The sequence below is a fragment of the Panicum virgatum genome, chromosome 9N (assembly GCF_016808335.1).
Source record: "Panicum virgatum strain AP13 chromosome 9N, P.virgatum_v5, whole genome shotgun sequence".
Taxonomy (NCBI): domain Eukaryota; kingdom Viridiplantae; phylum Streptophyta; class Magnoliopsida; order Poales; family Poaceae; genus Panicum; species Panicum virgatum.
The window spans coordinates 80,611,244-80,629,742 of record NC_053153.1 but is presented as its reverse complement, the minus strand read 5'-3'; the positions used below and the strand labels follow the sequence as shown (position 1 = coordinate 80,629,742).

The 18,499-nt window shown below is 44.0% G+C and overlaps 3 protein-coding genes across 3 annotated transcripts; all 3 read left to right on the top strand.

The window, feature by feature from the left end:
- The first annotated feature begins 1,275 nt into the window (after positions 1-1,275).
- LOC120691888 (ADP,ATP carrier protein 1, mitochondrial-like) lies at positions 1,276-4,367 on the top strand. Its single transcript, XM_039975088.1, has 4 exons — positions 1,276-1,511; positions 2,594-3,087; positions 3,187-3,558; positions 3,722-4,367. The coding sequence occupies exons 2-4, from the start codon at positions 2,614-2,616 to the stop codon at positions 4,016-4,018; spliced, it is 1,143 nt and encodes a 380-aa protein (XP_039831022.1). The 5' UTR covers positions 1,276-1,511; positions 2,594-2,613; the 3' UTR covers positions 4,019-4,367.
- Positions 4,368-6,654: 2,287 nt separating this feature from the next.
- Positions 6,655-8,317, top strand: LOC120691540 (ADP,ATP carrier protein 1, mitochondrial-like). Its single transcript, XM_039974626.1, has 3 exons — positions 6,655-7,131; positions 7,226-7,597; positions 7,810-8,317. The coding sequence occupies exons 1-3, from the start codon at positions 6,676-6,678 to the stop codon at positions 8,113-8,115; spliced, it is 1,134 nt and encodes a 377-aa protein (XP_039830560.1). The 5' UTR covers positions 6,655-6,675; the 3' UTR covers positions 8,116-8,317.
- A 6,909-nt stretch (positions 8,318-15,226) lies between these two features.
- LOC120691344 (fasciclin-like arabinogalactan protein 8) lies at positions 15,227-17,284 on the top strand. The gene has a single exon (XM_039974385.1). The coding sequence runs from the start codon at positions 15,606-15,608 to the stop codon at positions 16,980-16,982; it is 1,377 nt and encodes a 458-aa protein (XP_039830319.1). The 5' UTR covers positions 15,227-15,605; the 3' UTR covers positions 16,983-17,284.
- Positions 17,285-18,499: the final 1,215 nt, after the last annotated feature.

Below are 18,499 nucleotides of genomic sequence, written 5' to 3'. Positions count from 1 at the left end.
AGTGATGCTAGTGGTGTGATTCTAAAATTTGTTTGCATTTGAACTAATAAAAAAATTGTACATAGTTGAAAAGCAACACGATCACCATTAATAATTTCCATTTATAAAATTTAAGACTTATTGACATTCATCTACTTTGCTTAATATGTTGCTATAATGGTGATTAAATAATATATTTTTTTAATAAAATCATAATTAATTTATTCTGATAATAAAATTATTGGTGTCCATTGCGACACAAAAATCTACAGTAAAATAATACGTTCCTTGAATATACTCTTTATTGTGACTTGACATTAGCAAATATATTGTCGTGTAATGTTTGGACTGTGAATGTACCAATTTACCAAGTTATTGCACTAAATTAAATATTTTATAAGTTGTTGGACTAATCTGCACCTAGCTATCAAGTTATTGTACTAAATTGAGCACTTTACAAGTTGTTGGACCAATTTGCACACACCTGCTAAGTTATTGTATGATGGGTGCAATTTACTGAAATCAATTAATCCGCCGAGCAGTGGTTAGGTGTTTGTTGGAGGGAAAACATCAAACAGCCAGAAAAGCTCTCCAACTCGTAGCCTGCCCAGCCGACTTACTGGAAGGTCAGGGGATATGCATTCTGCCTGCGTATGCGCGTGCAAGTTCTGATGCTATCTCTTTTTTTTTTTTCGCACGAGCATATGCGGATCACTAGTCCTGGACTCCTGGTGTGATCATTTCAAGTTCTTGCTAGAGCGGCGAACTACTTTTAGCGTGGAGGCTGGCTGAAAGTGTGGAACCTTAGGCTTCGCACTCAGATGCATGTACAAAAAAACGTAGAGCGGTGGTGGCGGCGTCGGCCCAACTCCGAGTACTAGACTGCATCGCACTAGACCACTAGCTGTGATTTTGTGAAGACTGCTGTCCTGCTGAATAGGGGAGCACTGATAAGATTAGGCTTAAAGTTAAGGCTGAACCCCGTGTGCAGTGACGGTCACGAGTCACGACTACCCATCACAACTCAAACACAGGCAGGTAGCACCGCGTGTGGAGTACTGGAGTGTGGTTGCTGCTCCGATCCACCGCCACCGAGAGATGATGATGTCTCGCATTGGGTGGGTATGGCGCGAATCCACCAACCAGGCCGATCCGGTACCTTCTGCGCAGCGGGCCGAACACACGATTCGGAGGCCCAACCGTGAGAACCTATGGGCTGGGCCGGATCCTCTGCCGGAAGTCTGGAACCTTCTTTAAAAAAGACCCGATTTTCCTTTTTTTTTCTGGAGAGAAAAAGACTCTTCTTTGGAAGGGCATTCTGGACCTTTGCGCTTCGAGAAGAACATCCCGTGCCAAACCCTCGTCTCTTTACCGTGCCACCTCATCTCACTCACCCCAAGTCCCGGAGCCCATCCAATCCCTCTCTTCCCCGCGGCGCGAGCAAGGGCGACGCCGGCCGCGACGGGGCTCCGCCTCGACGGCGGCGTCGGCGGGAACCCGGCTTCCGCTCCATCTCCTCACTCCCCCCTCTGGTATGCACCCTCTCGCTCGAGCCGCTCCTGTCTGGTTCGTGCAAGTTCGAGGGATCGGTCAGGGTTTAAGTTCATTTATAAGATGGATGGACGTCTGCCGTTTCTCGGTAGATCTAGCTCCTGGGGATGTTTAACTGAGAATTGGGAGTTCGTCGGTAGTATGGTGGGCCGTAGATCTGGGTTTGGTGATTTTAGCTCCCATCTATCTACTCGTGTAGTGTGCACATAAGCACGATTTTTTGATGCGATGTTTTGCCTACTTCTGGTATTTCTGCCTCTAGGTCTTCCACTAATTAGTACTAGCACGTGCTTTTTAGAGGTTTAATCTATCTGAACCTGGACTATAGCATCGGAATTACAAAGCGAGAACTGAGCTTGCTGTGTGCTTTCTCCTTAGTTAATTCTGTCAGCGTTAGATGTCCTCTAGTGTATTATTTGTTTATGTTAAGCTCAGAATTCTGCTGTTAGCTGTTAACACTAGATTTGTTCATGTTAACACGTTTTCATCATCCCTTACTTTGATTGGTTGAATTGCTTGCCAGCTTTCAGTTAGATAGTGTAGTCTATCATGTTGCTGTAACTCATGACTGGAACTATTTTGATTTTGGTCTCCTCCTAGACTGTATCACAGCGATTTCATAACACTTGTAATTTCTATGTCTGCCTGCTATGTTGACTTGAACCATCTACCCCAAATGTTGCTAGGTTTCAAGACTTGCCATGTTGATCTTGAACTGTACTTAAAATGCTGCTAGGTCTAATTTTGCGTTACATACTGCCAAAGCTTCTTGTCATGTAGACTTCTGCTTTCATGGTTACTTAAATGCCAATCTTTTTTGAATTATGGTATTATTATCTTGATGCACCAGGGTACACTTTTGTACTTATATGTGGCCAACTGCACATGCTTCTTTTGTCCTGTTAGTAAACTTTATATTCCACTTAGCGGAAAAATCAATCTAAATGAAATGCAATTTAGGGGCTGTTTATAGTACCCATGTATCCTTTCTGTTGCTTTTTTTGCATTTACTTATGGCGTGTGTACTTACAGTCTGACCAGAATGTGTTATGCTGATTGACAGATCGCTTCTGACTCGTGAAAATGGCGGATGAACTACGTTCTATGTCTGTGGTCCAGAAGGTCCATGGGCAGTCCGTGTTGTTGAGCAGAATCACTTCTTGTTCTGCCATGAATAACCCTGTATTCAACAATGCGTATTCTGCCTACAACATGCCCCGTAGGTCATACCAGGGGATGAATGCAACTGTTGGACTTCCCTCCGTCATGGCACCATCTCCTTTCTTTGCTTCTGCCCCAAAAGAGAAAGGTTTTTCTGGATTTATGATTGACTTTCTAATGGGTGGAGTTTCTGCTGCTGTTTCCAAGACAGCTGCTGCTCCCATTGAGCGTGTCAAGCTGTTGATTCAGAACCAGGATGAGATGATCAAAAGTGGTAGGCTATCTGAACCCTACAAGGGTATTGGGGACTGCTTTGCCCGGACGATGAAAGATGAGGGTTTTGTCTCACTGTGGAGGGGCAACACGGCTAATGTCATCCGTTACTTCCCCACACAGGTCCGGCATCCTATCCTATCCAACCCATAATTTCAAATGTTTTGTGATCATAATTCATATGTTTGCATTAGCTAACCTAAGTGCTCCATCCTGCTTCAGGCATTGAACTTTGCCTTCAAGGACCACTTCAAGCGCATGTTCAACTTTAAGAAGGACAAGGATGGATACTGGAAGTGGTTTGCTGGCAACCTGGCTTCTGGAGGAGCTGCTGGTGCTTGCTCTCTCTTCTTTGTTTATTCTCTGGACTACGCTCGCACACGTTTGGCCAATGATGCCAAAGCTGCAAAGAAGGGTGGTGAGAGGCAGTTCAATGGACTCGTTGATGTTTACAAAAAGACCCTTGCCAGTGATGGTATCCGCGGCCTCTACCGTGGATTCAATATCTCCTGTGTGGGAATCATTGTCTACCGTGGTCTTTACTTTGGAATGTACGACTCCCTCAAGCCAGTGCTTCTTGTTGGTTCCCTGCAGGTCAGCAATCAGACCATTGTTTGGGTTATTTCCTGGATAATTATTCCCAAATTTTAGTGCTAAACTGTTTAAGTCAGCACTGCATAATCATGTTTTTTTTCTTCCAATTGATTCACATATGCCCTACCTTAAATATAGCATGCTCGCTTGAGTTGTTTTGCAGGATAACTTCTTGGCCAGCTTCTTGCTTGGCTGGGGCATAACCATTGGTGCTGGTCTGGCCTCGTACCCTATTGATACTGTTCGCCGCCGCATGATGATGACCTCTGGTGAGGCTGTCAAATACAACAGTTCCTTGGATGCTTTCAAGCAAATTGTCGCAAAGGAGGGTACCAAGTCCCTCTTCAAGGGTGCTGGCGCGAACATCCTCCGTGCTGTTGCTGGTGCTGGTGTCCTTGCTGGGTACGACAAGCTCCAGGTGATCGTCTTCGGCAAGAAGTATGGTTCTGGAGGCGGCTAAGAGTAGATGATGACGATGAACAACAAACAGGATGTCTTAGGTGCCTTTAAATAACACACACATGGACGGCGGACACCATTTTTAAATTCAGCACTTGAAGAGGTCGTTTACTTGGTTTGCAATGCGGTTGATACCGCTTCTCTTTTTGCGTGGGAGATTGAAATAAGTGAAGTTAGAAATTGCAGTCCTGCAGACCTTAAATCATGGTAGTCCTGCAGTGGATCAATGTTTGCTTGTATTGGTTCCATTTGGTTTTGCGCGTGCAAATGGTTGCTGGAACGGGACATACGTGGGTTCCAGAATCCCAGTCCTCTTCCATAAAAGCTTATTTTGTTCCTGGAATTGTTTATTTTTGTTTGTGTACACAATCTCTCCATGATCATGTGTTAAAATTTGTGAATTTCGCAGGGGCGGATCTACTGTAGATGCATCGGTGTACCCTTTTTTTTTGTAGAAGGACCAAATATGCATACCCTATAATATATTGTATGTATATTATTACACCTAATATATAGACCCAAAATGCTCATCAGAGAGAAAAACAGCCCAGGCCCAGCCATTCTTCCTTTCGAAGCCCAAAAGCCCAATGCACACCCCACGCCATATATATGATGGAAATCAGGAAACGGAACGGGAACTCCCCAACAGATTCGGATCAGAATCGACGTTCTTGCTTCCTCGCCCGCCCCAAACCTTCATTGACGCACGCACACAAGGGGGCAAGGGGCTGCTGCGATCGCTGCTCAGCAGCCAGCGGCAGGTGGCCGACGCGGTGACGACTTGACGACCGGCACGGCGCAGGTGTACTCCATACACTCCATGCTTCTGATGCATTCATTTTACTTTTAATTTTAGTCTCTCGTGTCGAAAAAACGAAAACATTTCGGACACGGAAAAAGTCCTTCCCACCTCCTTCAACTATTACCATAATTTGATTTACCTCCTTCAACTCGAAAACCGGATATTTATACTCCTCGAACTATTGAAACTGGTCGATTTACCTCCTTGGGCGGTTTTCAAAGCAGTTTTAGCTGATGTGACGCTGCGTCAAATTTGATTTACCTCCTTCAACTCGAAAACCGGATATTTATACTCCTCGAACTATTGAAACTGGTCGATTTACCTCCTTGGGCGGTTTTCAAAGCAGTTTTAGCTGATGTGACGCTGCGTCAGCTATCCTACATGGCACCACGCAGCTCCGAGGAAGGTAAGTTGAACTTTCATGATAGTTCAGGGAGATTTCTTAGACTTTATACCAAGTGCAGAAATACCTTTTTTTTAAAAAAATTCAAATATTTGTTTTTGAATAAATGTGCATTTAAAAATACTAAAATGTTATTTAACATTATAAAAATCCTAGAAAGTTTGTTTTAAATCAAAAATTATGAATTGGCGTGTAAATTTAAAAGATCATTAATTAAATCCAATTTCTAGCTAATTAATCTATGGTTGGTTTGGCAGCCACATCCATCATTAGTGAATTTTATGTCCGCATATCCCTGTGCTAAACAGGCGAGCTCCAACGCCCCGCTCTTCCCCTTACCACCACTGGTCGTCCCTGTCGCCACATATCTATGACTTTTTAATTTAAAACAAACTTTCTGTGATTTTTATAATGTTAAATAACATTTTAGTATTTTAAATGCACACTTATTCAAAAATAGATATTTGGATTTTTTTTGAAAAAAAGGTATTTCTGCACTTGGTATAAAGTCTAAGAAACCTCCCTAAACTATCGTGAAAGTTCAACTTACCTCCCTCGGAGCTGACATGGTGCCACGTAGGACAGCTGACACAGTGCCACATCAGCTAAAACCGCTTTGAAAACCGCCCAAGGAGGTAAATCGACCGGTTTCAATAGTTCGAGGAGTATAAATATCCGGTTTTCGAGTTGAAGGAGGTAAATCGAATTATGGCCATAGTTGAAGGAGGTGGAAAGAACTTTTTCCTTCGGACACATATCAGTTAAGTTCCTTAGCAGCCCATATTAGATATGGCCCAGCCCAAGTCAGACAACTCGGAGGGTAAAACCTAGCATTCATCGAGAAATTTCAGAATTTGGGTAAAACCCAGTATTCTAGATTCATCTGAATGCATGTTAATTTAGAGGACCTAAACCATCAGATGGCCATCCTACGTTTGACATATTTCTGAATGATATGTCGTTCTCTTATTTGTGTCTAGGTTAAGCTTTCTTATTACAAGATAAAGCTACATGCTAATGCTATTATGCTTCATTTTCCATGTGCAGCTTGAAATATGTACTGCTATGCAGCTATTTCGATATTGATGCTTATGACTTTATGTCTTTATGTTCAGCACTTCAGCATCCTAGACAAATGGCAGACCTCTCCTTTTATGACCTCCCATTAATTTCTATATTTCTTCAGTTCCTCTTTTTCGCTAGGAGGAATTCAATTGAAACCAAAAATACTTTTTCGTGCTTTTGGGAGTTAATTACATATTTGAATACAAACCTTTTTAATGTCTCGTTATTATTATGGTGTTACCTCGATGCACCAGGTATACATTATTGTTATTTTTGTATGTGGAGTTTATGCTGTGTTCTTGTTGCTACTTTGTTTGATTAGCTTGCAGTCTTACCGAAACGTCCTGTACGTGTTGTTGTTTGACAGGTTGCTTCTAGCTTGTGAAAAATGGAGCATGAACTATGTTCTTCATCTGGGATCCAGAGGGTCCATGAGCAGTCCGTGTTGTTGAGCAAAATCTCTTCTTTTTCCGCCACGAATAACCCTGTATTCAACAATGTGCCCCTGAGGCCATATCATGGGATGAATGCAACTGTTGGGCTCCCACCGGTCTTGATGTCGTCCCCTATCTTTGCTTCTGCCCCAAAAGAGAAAAGTTTTTCTGGATTTATGGTTTACTCTCTGATGGGTGGAGTCACTGCTGCTGTTTCCAAGACAGGTGCTGCTCCCTTTGAGCGTGTGAAGCTGTTGATTCAAAACCAGGATGAGATGATCAAAAGTGGTAGGCTTTCTGAACCCTACAAGGGTATTGGTGACTGCTTTGCTCGGACGATCAAAGATGAGGGTGTCATCTCACTGTGGAGAGGAAACACAGCTAATGTCATCCGTTACTTCCCCACACAGGTCCGGATCCTGTCGAACCCTTATTTTCGAATGCTTTGTGATCTTAATTCATATGTTTGCATTAGCTAAACCTAAAGATCTCATCCTTCTTCAGGCACTGTACTTTGCATTCAATTACCACTTCAAGCGCATGTTCGACTTCAAGGAGGACAAGGATGGATACTGGAAATGGTGTGCTGGAAACCTGGCTTGTGGAGGAGCTGCTGGTGCTTGCTCTCTCTTCTTTCTTTACCCTCTGGACTACGCTCGTACGCGTTTGGCCACTGATGTCATAGCTGCAAAGAAAGGTGGTGAGAGGCAGTTCAATGGACTCGTTGATGCTTACAAAAAGACCCTTGCCAGTGATGGTATTCGTGGCCTCTACCGTGGATTCAATATCTCTTGTGTGGGAATAATCATGTACCAAGGTCTTTGCTTTGGAATGTACGACTCCCTCAAGCCAGTGCTTCTTGTCGGTACCTTGCAGGTCAGTAACTTGAAGAATGTTTGTGCTATTCCTTTGAGTCGTACCCTTACATTAGGATGACCCTGCATTGAATTGACACCGCTAGCCATATTCTAGTTTTTTCTCACATTTGCAGATTGATTTGCACCTCTTTCCCTTTGTCCTAAAATGCATTGGGTCTTTGGCTCAAGTTCGATATAACGTTTACTCATCTGTGCTGGTGCATTGTGCAGGCCAACTTGTTTGCCAACTTCTTGCTTGCCTTGGGTATAAAATTTGGTGCTGGCCTTGCCTTGTACCCCATTGATACTGTTCGCTGTCGTATGATGATGACATCTGGTGAGGCTGCCAAGTACAACAGTTCCTTGGATGCCTTCAAGCAGATTGTTGCAAAGGAGGGCACCAAGTCCCTCTTCAAGGGTGCTGGCGCGAACATCCTCTGTGCTGTCGCTAGTGCTGGTGTCATTGTTGGGCTTGACAGGCTCAGGTCAGACTTTGGCAAGAAGTATGGGTCTGGAGGTGCGCCTAAGAGTAGATGATGGTGAACAAAAGACAGGATGTGTTTAGTTGGTGCCTTTGCATAGCTTATGTGGACCATGGACACCGTTTCTAATATCTAGCACTTGCAGAGACTCGTGACTGGTTTTGTTATGCGGTTTCGATTCCGTGGCTCGTCGTTTTCTGGAGATCTGAAATAAGCGACCGAGTTAGAAGTTGCGGACCTTAATGCTTGGAGACATGTTCACCCCCCTTGTGACTTTAGAGCGTCTCCAAGAGAGTAGTTATTTTTAATTTTTTATTTAACTCTTCAAACAAACTAGCAAGGTGGCCCGCGCTAATAGCGCGGGTAGCTAGTTTTTTATTTATTTCTTTAAAAAAATTACATTGACAGAAGAGATGTATTTGGTAATTTATTTGCCTCTCGTTTGCTCTTAGTGAATACCACCTGCACCTTTCTATGCATAGGAGTTCATATCAATCATCAATTTTTATGTTGTTTTGTTCTATATTATAGTTGTATATTTTAGTACTTTAACCTACAAAATCTAAATTTGAGGATTGAATTTAATTTTGGGCCACCTTGAATACGGATGCATATGGTGCATATTTGTATTTATATAAAGTTTTTTATAAGTAGTTATGAAACATATTTATATGTATGTGTTAGTTATGTGTACCAACAATCAGTAACTTAGATGTTGGAGTTCGATTTGTATCTTGCAATATTTTGATTATTATTTAGCGAAAATATATATAGTGTAGTTGTTACAGCACTTAAGTAGCATCTAGCAGATCTAGATCTGACTCATCATGGGAGGGAAATAAAAATGATCAGGGATTAGACAAAAAAAAGTTATGTTAAAAAATAAGTTCGGGCCTCCTACTGACTTTGGTAAATAAATGTTATGCAAAACTTATATATATGTGTGCTATATTAATGCATATATGTTTTAAATATTTTATTTAACTGAACCTATTATTATTTTTCTCACTTTGGTTACTGCACAATTTATTAGTTTTTAGCCCATATGACTGCATAAATTGACCTATTTTAGAGTTTTGTCATCTCGGTGATAGATGGTTCCATATATATCTTTGCTGCTATTTCTAACTCTTTTCTTTATCTCCCATTTTCTCTAGCTATTTCTATTGATTTATCTGTCTTCCATTTTGTTCCTCTGTATATTTGAAATTGATTAGTGTGTATTGCATCCAATGCATCTAATGGAAAAGTTCCCTATTTAGTATTGTGCCTTAGAGCATTTGTTTTTTCTGAGCGAAGAGGAGCAGCGACAACGTACATTTGTTTGAATCATTTATTTTGTATTGTAGGCAACCGACTTTGGGATAGATTATGTAGCTGTGGCTAAAATAATTTCGGTTGTGGCCTTTTTGATGGAGTGGCTTCTCTTATGGATATAGAGCCGTTTTGAAAATCGTTCGGTAGCACCGCTTCTCCTATTTTTTTCATGTCTATATGGAAGATGTCAAATGTCTAACGTGCCATGGCTATAATTTAATTTTTTTTCTCATAATCTATAATACGATTTTGTAGTAACATAACTTCATATGAAATAACATAGTAGTGACTAATGATATTGTTTATAGACTAAACCAATAAATTCACTTTTGTCCTTACCCGTTCTTTTTTCTCATTTTTCCTCCCTTCTTTTTCTATTCTCCTTTTTCTACTTATCTTACCTGTTCAACCTTACTACTTCTTTATCCTTTTCTCTTCTCTTTCTCTATACTTCTTTAGAGGTATAGATCACATTTATGTTTTGTGTCTAGTATTTTTTTCACATACTTATAAAAGATTAGATGGGGATAATAATGTTAAGAATTGTTTATGCTATTTGATTCCTCACACGACTAAGTCTCTGATTTTTCTCATGCATCTATTTATATTGAGCTAATAAATAGTCTCATTTATTTGTAGGTTTCAGTTCTTTATTCTTTATCCCAGCGATTATTACTTGTATGGAACTATTTGTATACCCATAGAATCATGAATTTTTGTTGACCGTCATCAGATTAGTTTGTATAACTGAAGTTGTTCAGGAATATGCAACATTTATGATGATAACCTTTGTTTGGAGAAAGTATTGGTTCTTCGGCGGATATTTCTCTCACATCGATTGGCCAGCGAATTCATTGGCCGACACTGACAATCATAAGGTCCCAATGGTCTTGCAATAGATTGCAATATCTGAAACTCTGTGCATCGTCATTATTGTTTTCATCCTTATCTTGACGTTTGGTTGCTCCAGAAGAAATAGATTGATTGAGTTCGACAATGATTTTGAGTATAATCCAGTGTGCTTCGTGCAGCTGCATGTACTGCAGGCAAAGTTTTAAATAGCCGGCTATAGCTTCCGCTACAGATGGCTATAGCTGTTAGGAACGGCAGCCGCTATGGCATTTAGCCCGCTAAAGCCGGCTATAGCCCACTAAATGCCGGCTATAGCCCGCTAAATGCCGTAACGGCAGCCCACCGCTAAACAGCTTAGCCAGCGATCTAAAACATTGACTGCAGGACGTTGTTGAGACTCGAAAAGTTGTGATTTGGAATCTCGAGAAAATGCTATGGTCGCGCCATAGTGCAGCGCGTTCCGAATATTATTGAAAGCAATTATCTCTTTCTATAGTACAGATACAATACAACTATGATTGTGCTGTCACGCTTATATTGCTGCCATTTTTTTTTGCATCTTTAAGGAGGGTTAATGCGAGACATAGATGCTAACGTGAGTTTTATGTCATGCAGACTCTGTATTTAATTTTAATTGGATACATACACTTTTGGGTAGTTTAGAATATTGCATCTTCATTAAATTGGACATGAACTCTTTTTGCCAATTTAGACGGTTAGGTTTTCATTAAATCGAACGGTGTAAATCATATACACAAATACTATTTAGATCTTCATTAAGTTGGAGTATTTGTTAATTTTATTTGGCATGAAACTCAATTTAAGTTTTTATTATTGCATTTGACCTATACTATTTATTTAGTTATTTTCCTTCTTAATATGCTTCTTAATCACTACACACATCAACAATAAATTTTTTATTCTAGTTCTTGCATTTATCTATTTATTAGTCATATTCGATGCCAATTTTTTATAATTTTAATTTTTTAGTTTAGATATTTGGCTAATATTATTTTTTAACGAGTGCTAATGCTAATTTTACTAATTTTATAATCCTGAATTTGCATATTTAGTAATTGTATTCAACATGGACTTTTTGGTTCAAACCTAATTCCCTTATTTTTTAATTACGAAATAAGCTATTTACTAATCGTATTCGGCATGGACTCTTTTTCATGTCCTAATTTTTCTTAATTTTTAAATTAGAAATTAGCTATTTATTTATCGTATTTGATATGGGCTCTTGAGTTAATTTAAATCGTTAGATCTTCATAAAATTGAACGGTGCAAATCCTTCTATTTTTTTATATTAACGTAGAAATTTCCAGACCCTCTCGACGAATGTGGTGACTTCTTTTAACACTCCACTAATAATATAATAGATTTATATTTTTAATTTTAATTTAGTAATTTGGCTAATATTAATTTTTTGTCGAGTGCTAATGCTAATTTTCTTAATTTTATAATTCTAAATTTGTTTATTTAGTAATTGTATTCAACAAACTCTTTGGTGAAGTCCTAATTTTTTTTAATTTCAAATTATGCTATTTACTAACCTTATCGGGCATGGACTCTTTGTCATGCCCTAGTTTTTCTTAATTTTTTAAAATTCGAAATTAGCTATTTATCAATCGTATATGGTATGGACTCTTGAATTAGTTTGAATCGTTATATCTTGATAAAATTCAACGATGCAAATCCTTCTATTTTTAGATTAACGTAGCAATTTATAGACCCTCTCGAGTGCTAATGCTAATTTTCTTAATTTTATAATTCTAAATTTGCCTATTTAGTAATTGTATTCAACGTGGACTCTTTGGTTAAGTCCTAATTTTTTAATTTTTTGAATTCCGAATTAAGCTATTTACTAATTGTATTCGACATAAACTCTTTGTTATGTCATAAATTTTTTAAATCCAAAATTAGCTATTTGTTAATTTTATTTTATATGAACTCATGAATTAGTTTGAACCGTTAGATTTTTATAAAATCCAACGGTACAAATCTTTCTCTTTTTTAAATTAATGTGATAATTTCTAGACCTTCTCGATAAACATAGTGATTTTTTTTAACACTCTCTTAATAATATAATAGATAAATTCCTCTTCATATTAAAAGATATTCAGACTCTCCATTTCTCACTCTCTAAATCCCAACACCTTCTTCAATTCTCCCCCTCCACACCCACTAACGTGTGGGTCCCACCCGTCATACTCTGGTTTCTCCTTCCCTATCCTCTCCGTCGCCCAGTTCTCGAAGTAGTTGCCTTTCGGAGCTCGATTGATTCGGCGATGGCAATGCGTGCGGCGAGACGGTGTGGCCGGGCATCCAGCCGAGCGCGGGCAAGGAGCTCCTTGCGCAGGACTTCTACTACGTGAGCCTGGTGGACGAGTACAACGTCCTCCTGCACGTCCGTGGAGGACTGGCTCGACGAGGTCCTCTCCGTCCACCGCAGCTGCCCTGCGTAATCTCGTCGTCAGGCTCGAGGTGGAGTGGAGGCCTATCTATGGCCGTGGGTACAGCCCCATTCTTGTCGAATCGGCGACGGCGCAAAGCTCCGGCGTCTGCGCGAGCTCCGGCAGCAGCGCGACCTCCGAGGCTGCGAATCGAGCTCCGGCAGCTGGGCGAGCTCCCGGGGGGCTGCGAATCAAGCTCCGGCTGAGGTCCAGCGACTGCGCGAGCTCCGCGGGCCGCGAATCAATCGCCGGCGGCCGTGCAAGCTAGGGGCACGAATCGACCTTCCGCTGAGATATGACGGCGAATCTCCGGTGGGCGCACCGGAAAGAGGCGAGGGAAGGCGCGAGCGTGTGGGGTCCGCGAGAGGAGGGGATGGCGAGGGAGAATGGCACGGCAAAGAAAGCTAGTGGAGCTCGCGTATAGCGATTGAGATACCGAGCAGTGGCAAATGGAGAGGCTGTTGGATGTAATTTTTATGATAGTTTTGCTATTTTTACCTACTCAACTCCTTTTACAGAGTCTGTTGGAGTTACTCTTACATGTGCTGCATCATTTTGCTGGCTGATTGATTGCATGGTCTAATTTGACACTGTTGTTAAACTTGAATCTTTCCTCAAGATGTTACCCTACCCAATGTTCATGGGTGGAGCTAGGGGTATGCCCCTGTATTCCTTGGCATACCCAAGATTTGGAAGGAAATACTAGTAAAGATATATAGATGCATCTCCAAGAGTCTTTCTAAAACACACTATCTAAATTATCATTTGAAGAGCCTTCTACATCAAAGTTGTTTTCTATATGTTTTCACTCTCCAACAACTTTTATATATCTTGTGTACACTCTAGAAAGCCATTTTCGTTATATATCTTTAGTTAGCAAGAAATACAGAACATGGGATGGCTACATTTGGATAACCACTTAGAGAAACTGTTATAGGGTATTTTTCCATCAAAATCTCTATTCCTAGCAATGAGAGGAAAGATATAGAGAGTCTCTTGGAGTTGCTCTTATAATGTCGAATATGGTTCATTGGCTCAATACACCAAAGCTCACGAACCAATCCTAGAAATGCAGAAACTTACGTCCCTCATGTGATCTCAACGCTGTGGAGTACCGCTCGTGTCCTGCTATGCGAGTCGCATCCAGTCGGTGCTCAGTGCTCGACGGGACGGTGGCTCTCCGCTCGGATGCTCCCCCACTCTGGTGATCGGCAACCGGAGACCTGACGGCCTCGCGACCTCATGTCCTCGCCCACATGGGCCATGGCTTGCGTCCTCTCCTGCTAGCGCGAGTTGCGAAGAATAGAAGGTGCCTACCACCAGCCCACCGGGCACCGGCGGCCAAGACAACGACGTCCAAGGCCCTCCTCTGACCGGTGGCCCTCTCGGACCACTGTTCTGTAATATTATTTAATTATTCATATTTAGAACTTAAATTTTGGTTACTATTATGGATTTGTTATGATCATTATAACTTATCTTCCATTATATTGTGTATTTGCTTTGAAACTTGGCATACCCAGCCGCAAATTCCTGGCTCCGCCACTGCCAATGTTGCAAAAATGTTGGTCGTGAGGGGTAAATCAACCTTCTGTTTTCATTTGATTTTTGTCATCTGATTGTTTGTCGTTTCATCTAGATCATCAGCTCGTGACCATTGGATTACTGCATGAACATGCACTAGTTATACTAAGTGTCTATTTCTCTTGTACCAGCAGTACATATCTTTGCTCACTGAGCAAAAACTTGTACAGCTTTTAGGCAAAGAGAATGGATGATGTGTTTGTTTCAATCTTTATGATGCTGTTCTCCTGCATGTCCACCTTTTTTCCAGTTCGCTGACCCCACAGACAACCATATAAAGTGTAGTAAAAACATTATGATATGTGTTGTGCTAATCAAGCCTTAACATGCAAGAGGCTTCTTGTGGGACGGAGGCAATAGCAGCAATAACAGTGATTAATTAGACAAAAAAAAAGGAGGAGAAAAAAGGTTTAGTGCATGCCGTCGGTAGAGATAAGATGCGATCTTAAGCTTTAGCTCGCTGCTGTCATCAGCTGGATCAATGGATGGATGACTTTACCTACCTCCTGTTGCGCGCACGACCGCCCTCGCCGGCGGGTAGCCGTTGGAACATCCATTCGTGATTGCGACGTAGCTTGAATACAACGGGCCTCACGGACTTTTCTATCCCAGATCCCAATGAGGCATCCATTTTTTGTTTGAAAGAACCAATGAGGCATCCCTAGATACCAATCTAACGGCCGATACCGATTTCTGGGTGTCGGTCGTCGCCGGAAGAGGGCAAAGAGAAAGAAAGGCCCGGCAGAAGAACCGGAGGAGGAAGGAACACACCTTAGCTTTCAGTGCGGTCTACTACGGCCTCATTATTATTGGCACGAAAACGATGAGGATTTATCTCCTCGTCCTCTGCGCACTACTCCTCTCAGCCTTGGAGAATCTTCGAAATGCCCCTCCTCACCTTATCCGTCGGCGCGTCGCCTTTTAATGTGGTGGCCTGTCGCCTCGGCGAAGTGCGCTTCTCATCTCCCTCACATGGACATGAATCGGACGCGAGGTTCGTTTCAGTGGCCTCTTGCTCAGCTCACCAGGCCAGTGGCCGCTCTTGCATCGCAGATCTACAAAACTGGGAAGCAAACACTCGGAGAGCACTAGAAAAATCGGCCCCAGGGGAGCAAAGAGTGCCATCATCACGTGTGCTCTAGCAAATGGACCAGTAGAAAAATCATGGCCGAAAAGCCGCCTCGGGACGACGAGATGCTGCGTGCCGAGCGCGCATCAAGCGAAAGAAAACGCGAGCAAACCAAATGGCGAGCCGGGCCCCGGATGCCAGCCTCAGACGGCGATCGCTGCCGCCGTCGTCCCCACCGGTGGTCGTCCTCTCCTCCCCCCACTTGCCATGCTGTACGTCCGGCCTCCTATCACCCATCATGTGTGCGCGGCGCTCGCTCACCAACCTCGCGAACCGTTGTTAATTAGCAGCTCGTGGCCTGTGACAGGCTGGCAGCTCATCGGCATCACTCATCTTGCGAAACGAAACCACCTAGTGGCTAACTCAGTTCAGGGAGGGTGGTGCGAGAGTGCTGCCGCGGCCATGGCGATGCGGCGGGTCGTGGCGGCGGCGGCGCTGTTGGCCTGCGTCCTGCTGCCGATGGCGGCGTCCCCGGTGCGCGGACGCAACATCACGGCCATCCTCGACGGGTACAAGGAGTATAAGCTGTACAACAAGTACCTGTCGGAGACGAAGGTGTGCGACGAGATCAACTCGCGGCAGTCGACGTCGATGACCATCCTCGTGCTCTCCAACGACGCCATGACCACGCTCGCCTCCGACGCCGGGGACTCGCTCCCCGCCATCAAGAACGCGCTCCGCCTCCACTCGGTGCTCGACTACTACGACCGCAAGAAGGTCAAGAAGTACGGCGACGAGAGCGCCGCCACGCTCTACCAGGCCACCGGCGACGCTGCCAGCACCACGGGGAACGTCAAGGTCGTCGACCAGGAGGACAAGAACTACGGCTTCTCGGCCGCCACGCCCGGCGCCAGGATCTGCACCGTCACCAAGGAGGTGGAGACCCACCCGTTCAAGTTCGCCATCCTCGAGGTCACGGCGCCCATCGAGTTCGACGGCCTCTTCGACACCCCGTCCACGACCAACCTCACGCTGCTCCTGGAGCGGGCCGGCTGCAAGGTGTTCGCGTCGCTCGCCGCCCGCTCCGGCGTGCTCAAGACGTACGAGGCGGCCATGGACAAGGGGCTCACCCTGTTCGCGCCCAACGACGACGCGTTCCAGGCCAAGGACGTGCCCGACGTCAAGAGCATGTCCAGCGCCAACCTCACCAAGCTCCTCCAGTACAACGCGCTGCCGTCGTACAACACCAAGACGTCGCTCAAGTTCGTCAAGGGCACGCTCCGCACGCTGGCCACCACCAAGGCCGGCGTCACGGTGGTCGCCAAGGGCGACGACGTCTCCCTCGACACCGGCAAGAGCAAGTCCCGCGTGGCGGACACGGTCGTCGACAGCGTGCCCTTCTGCCTGCTCACCGTGGACAGCCTCCTGGTGCCGCCGGAGCTCTACGTCGGCGCACCGGAGGCCGCCCCGGCGCCGGCGCCCGCGGAGGCGCCACAGGGCTCCCCGTCCTCGGACGCCCCGTCGGTGGGCGCGGACCACGCGGCGGACCACAAGACCAAGAAGCCGTCGTCCTCTGGCGCCTCGCGGCCGATCGGCGCGTTCGCCGCCGCGTGCTCCCTCGTGCTGGCCTCCCTGTTGTTGTGATGGAGCTGAACGCGGGCAGGACATTCAGATTCAGGGAGTGTTGCCAGACAGCTCGCCTCGCTTCTTCACCAAACACAATACTCCGTCTCCCCTGTGATCGAAAAATCTTTTCCTCCGTCTGTTCGTTGATTGGATTTGTTGCTGCATTGCGATTCCTCTGTGTAATTTGAGCAAACACTGTAAATTATTCTCTCTTCCTATTTTTCGTGGTAGTTTCAGAACACATTCTCCGGTTGCAGAACAGCATCCCCTCCAGATGATAAGTGTCTTTCTGCATCAAGTATCCAGACTTGCAACCCCTCCTCGGAAGTCTGAAACTCTGAATATTTCCGATTGTCCTGTCACATCTGGATGCTGCTTTTGCAGCGCCATGAGTGTGCGCTCCTGCCGGTGTGGTCGCTGATGATGGAGCGTGCGGCGGCGTGGTTTCTGATTGCTGCACCACCCCTACCGCCGTGAGAGCGCCTGACGCATCGCTGCGTCGAGAAGAGAAGGGCCGCGAAGATGCCTTGTTGTGATCTTGCGGTCTTGCGGAGACGGAGGTTTCCTATGCTCTCGTAGTTTAGTCGTCGAGGACTGACTGGGTCGTGCTCCTCTCCAGCTCTCCCCCGCTCCATCACCGCCTTTCCCGGATCTCCGGCGGCCGCGATGCCCGGCCCGGAGATTTCAGAATGCAAATCCGAATTCAGGGATCTATATGAAAAAAATGGATCCGTATTTTTATATAAAGACCCCTGATTTGGATGGCCGGCGGCGAGATTCTCCGGCGGGAAGGTCATCAGTCATCACCAAGTCGTACCCCGTCCCGATGCTTTTCACCTTCGAACGCGCCGTCTACGTAACCAGTAACCACGAAGACGACAAGAGGCGGTGCTCGGCGGGGGCACTGTCTAGTACTTTTTGCTGGTTGGTTGGAACTTGAAACAGGCGATGCAGAAGGAAAACAGGAAGAGGCAGCAGCCAGCATGACCAGGCTCAGGACAGAAGCTAAGCTTTTTTTTTTCTTTTCTATCTACCCTGGTTTAGATGCTAGTTAGAAATTTTACACATCAATCACATCAATGTTTGGACAAATGCACAACGTATTAAATGTAGATGAAAAAAATCGGTTTCCATAGATTGCTTGTAAATTACAAGACTAATTTAATGAGCATAATTAGTTCATGATTAGATAATAAATTGCTACAATAAACATGTGCTAATAGAAGATTAATTAGTTTTAATAAACCCATCTCGTAGTTTACAAACGAGTTCTGTAATTAGTTTTGTGATTAGTCTATATTTAATAGTTTAAATGTGAAAAAAATTCCCTTCAAAAACTTTACACAAAGCAACTAAACGAGGCCTTAGTAATCAGATAATCCATTTGTACGCGACGGATCGTTCAGCACCAATTCTTGAGCTACATCATTCATCTCTCCATGAAGATCGATCTCCGCTCTCATGGATTATCTATGCATTTCCTGGAGGAACTCATTCAGACTTCAAAACATGTGCAGCAGTGCAAGCCTATACTG

Excerpts from the sequence above, each read along its gene's own strand:
- LOC120691888 (XM_039975088.1), top strand. The coding sequence starts at position 2,614 with ATGGCGGATGAACTACGTTCTATGTCTGTGGTCCAGAAGGTCCATGGG. Across the intron at positions 3,088-3,186 it reads TCCGTTACTTCCCCACACAG|GCATTGAACTTTGCCTTCAA; the intron begins GTCCGGCATCCT and ends ATCCTGCTTCAG. Across the intron at positions 3,559-3,721 it reads TTCTTGTTGGTTCCCTGCAG|GATAACTTCTTGGCCAGCTT; the intron begins GTCAGCAATCAG and ends GTTGTTTTGCAG.
- LOC120691540 (XM_039974626.1), top strand. The coding sequence starts at position 6,676 with ATGGAGCATGAACTATGTTCTTCATCTGGGATCCAGAGGGTCCATGAG. Across the intron at positions 7,132-7,225 it reads TCCGTTACTTCCCCACACAG|GCACTGTACTTTGCATTCAA; the intron begins GTCCGGATCCTG and ends ATCCTTCTTCAG. Across the intron at positions 7,598-7,809 it reads TTCTTGTCGGTACCTTGCAG|GCCAACTTGTTTGCCAACTT; the intron begins GTCAGTAACTTG and ends TGCATTGTGCAG.
- LOC120691344 (XM_039974385.1), top strand. The coding sequence starts at position 15,606 with ATGCTGTACGTCCGGCCTCCTATCACCCATCATGTGTGCGCGGCGCTC.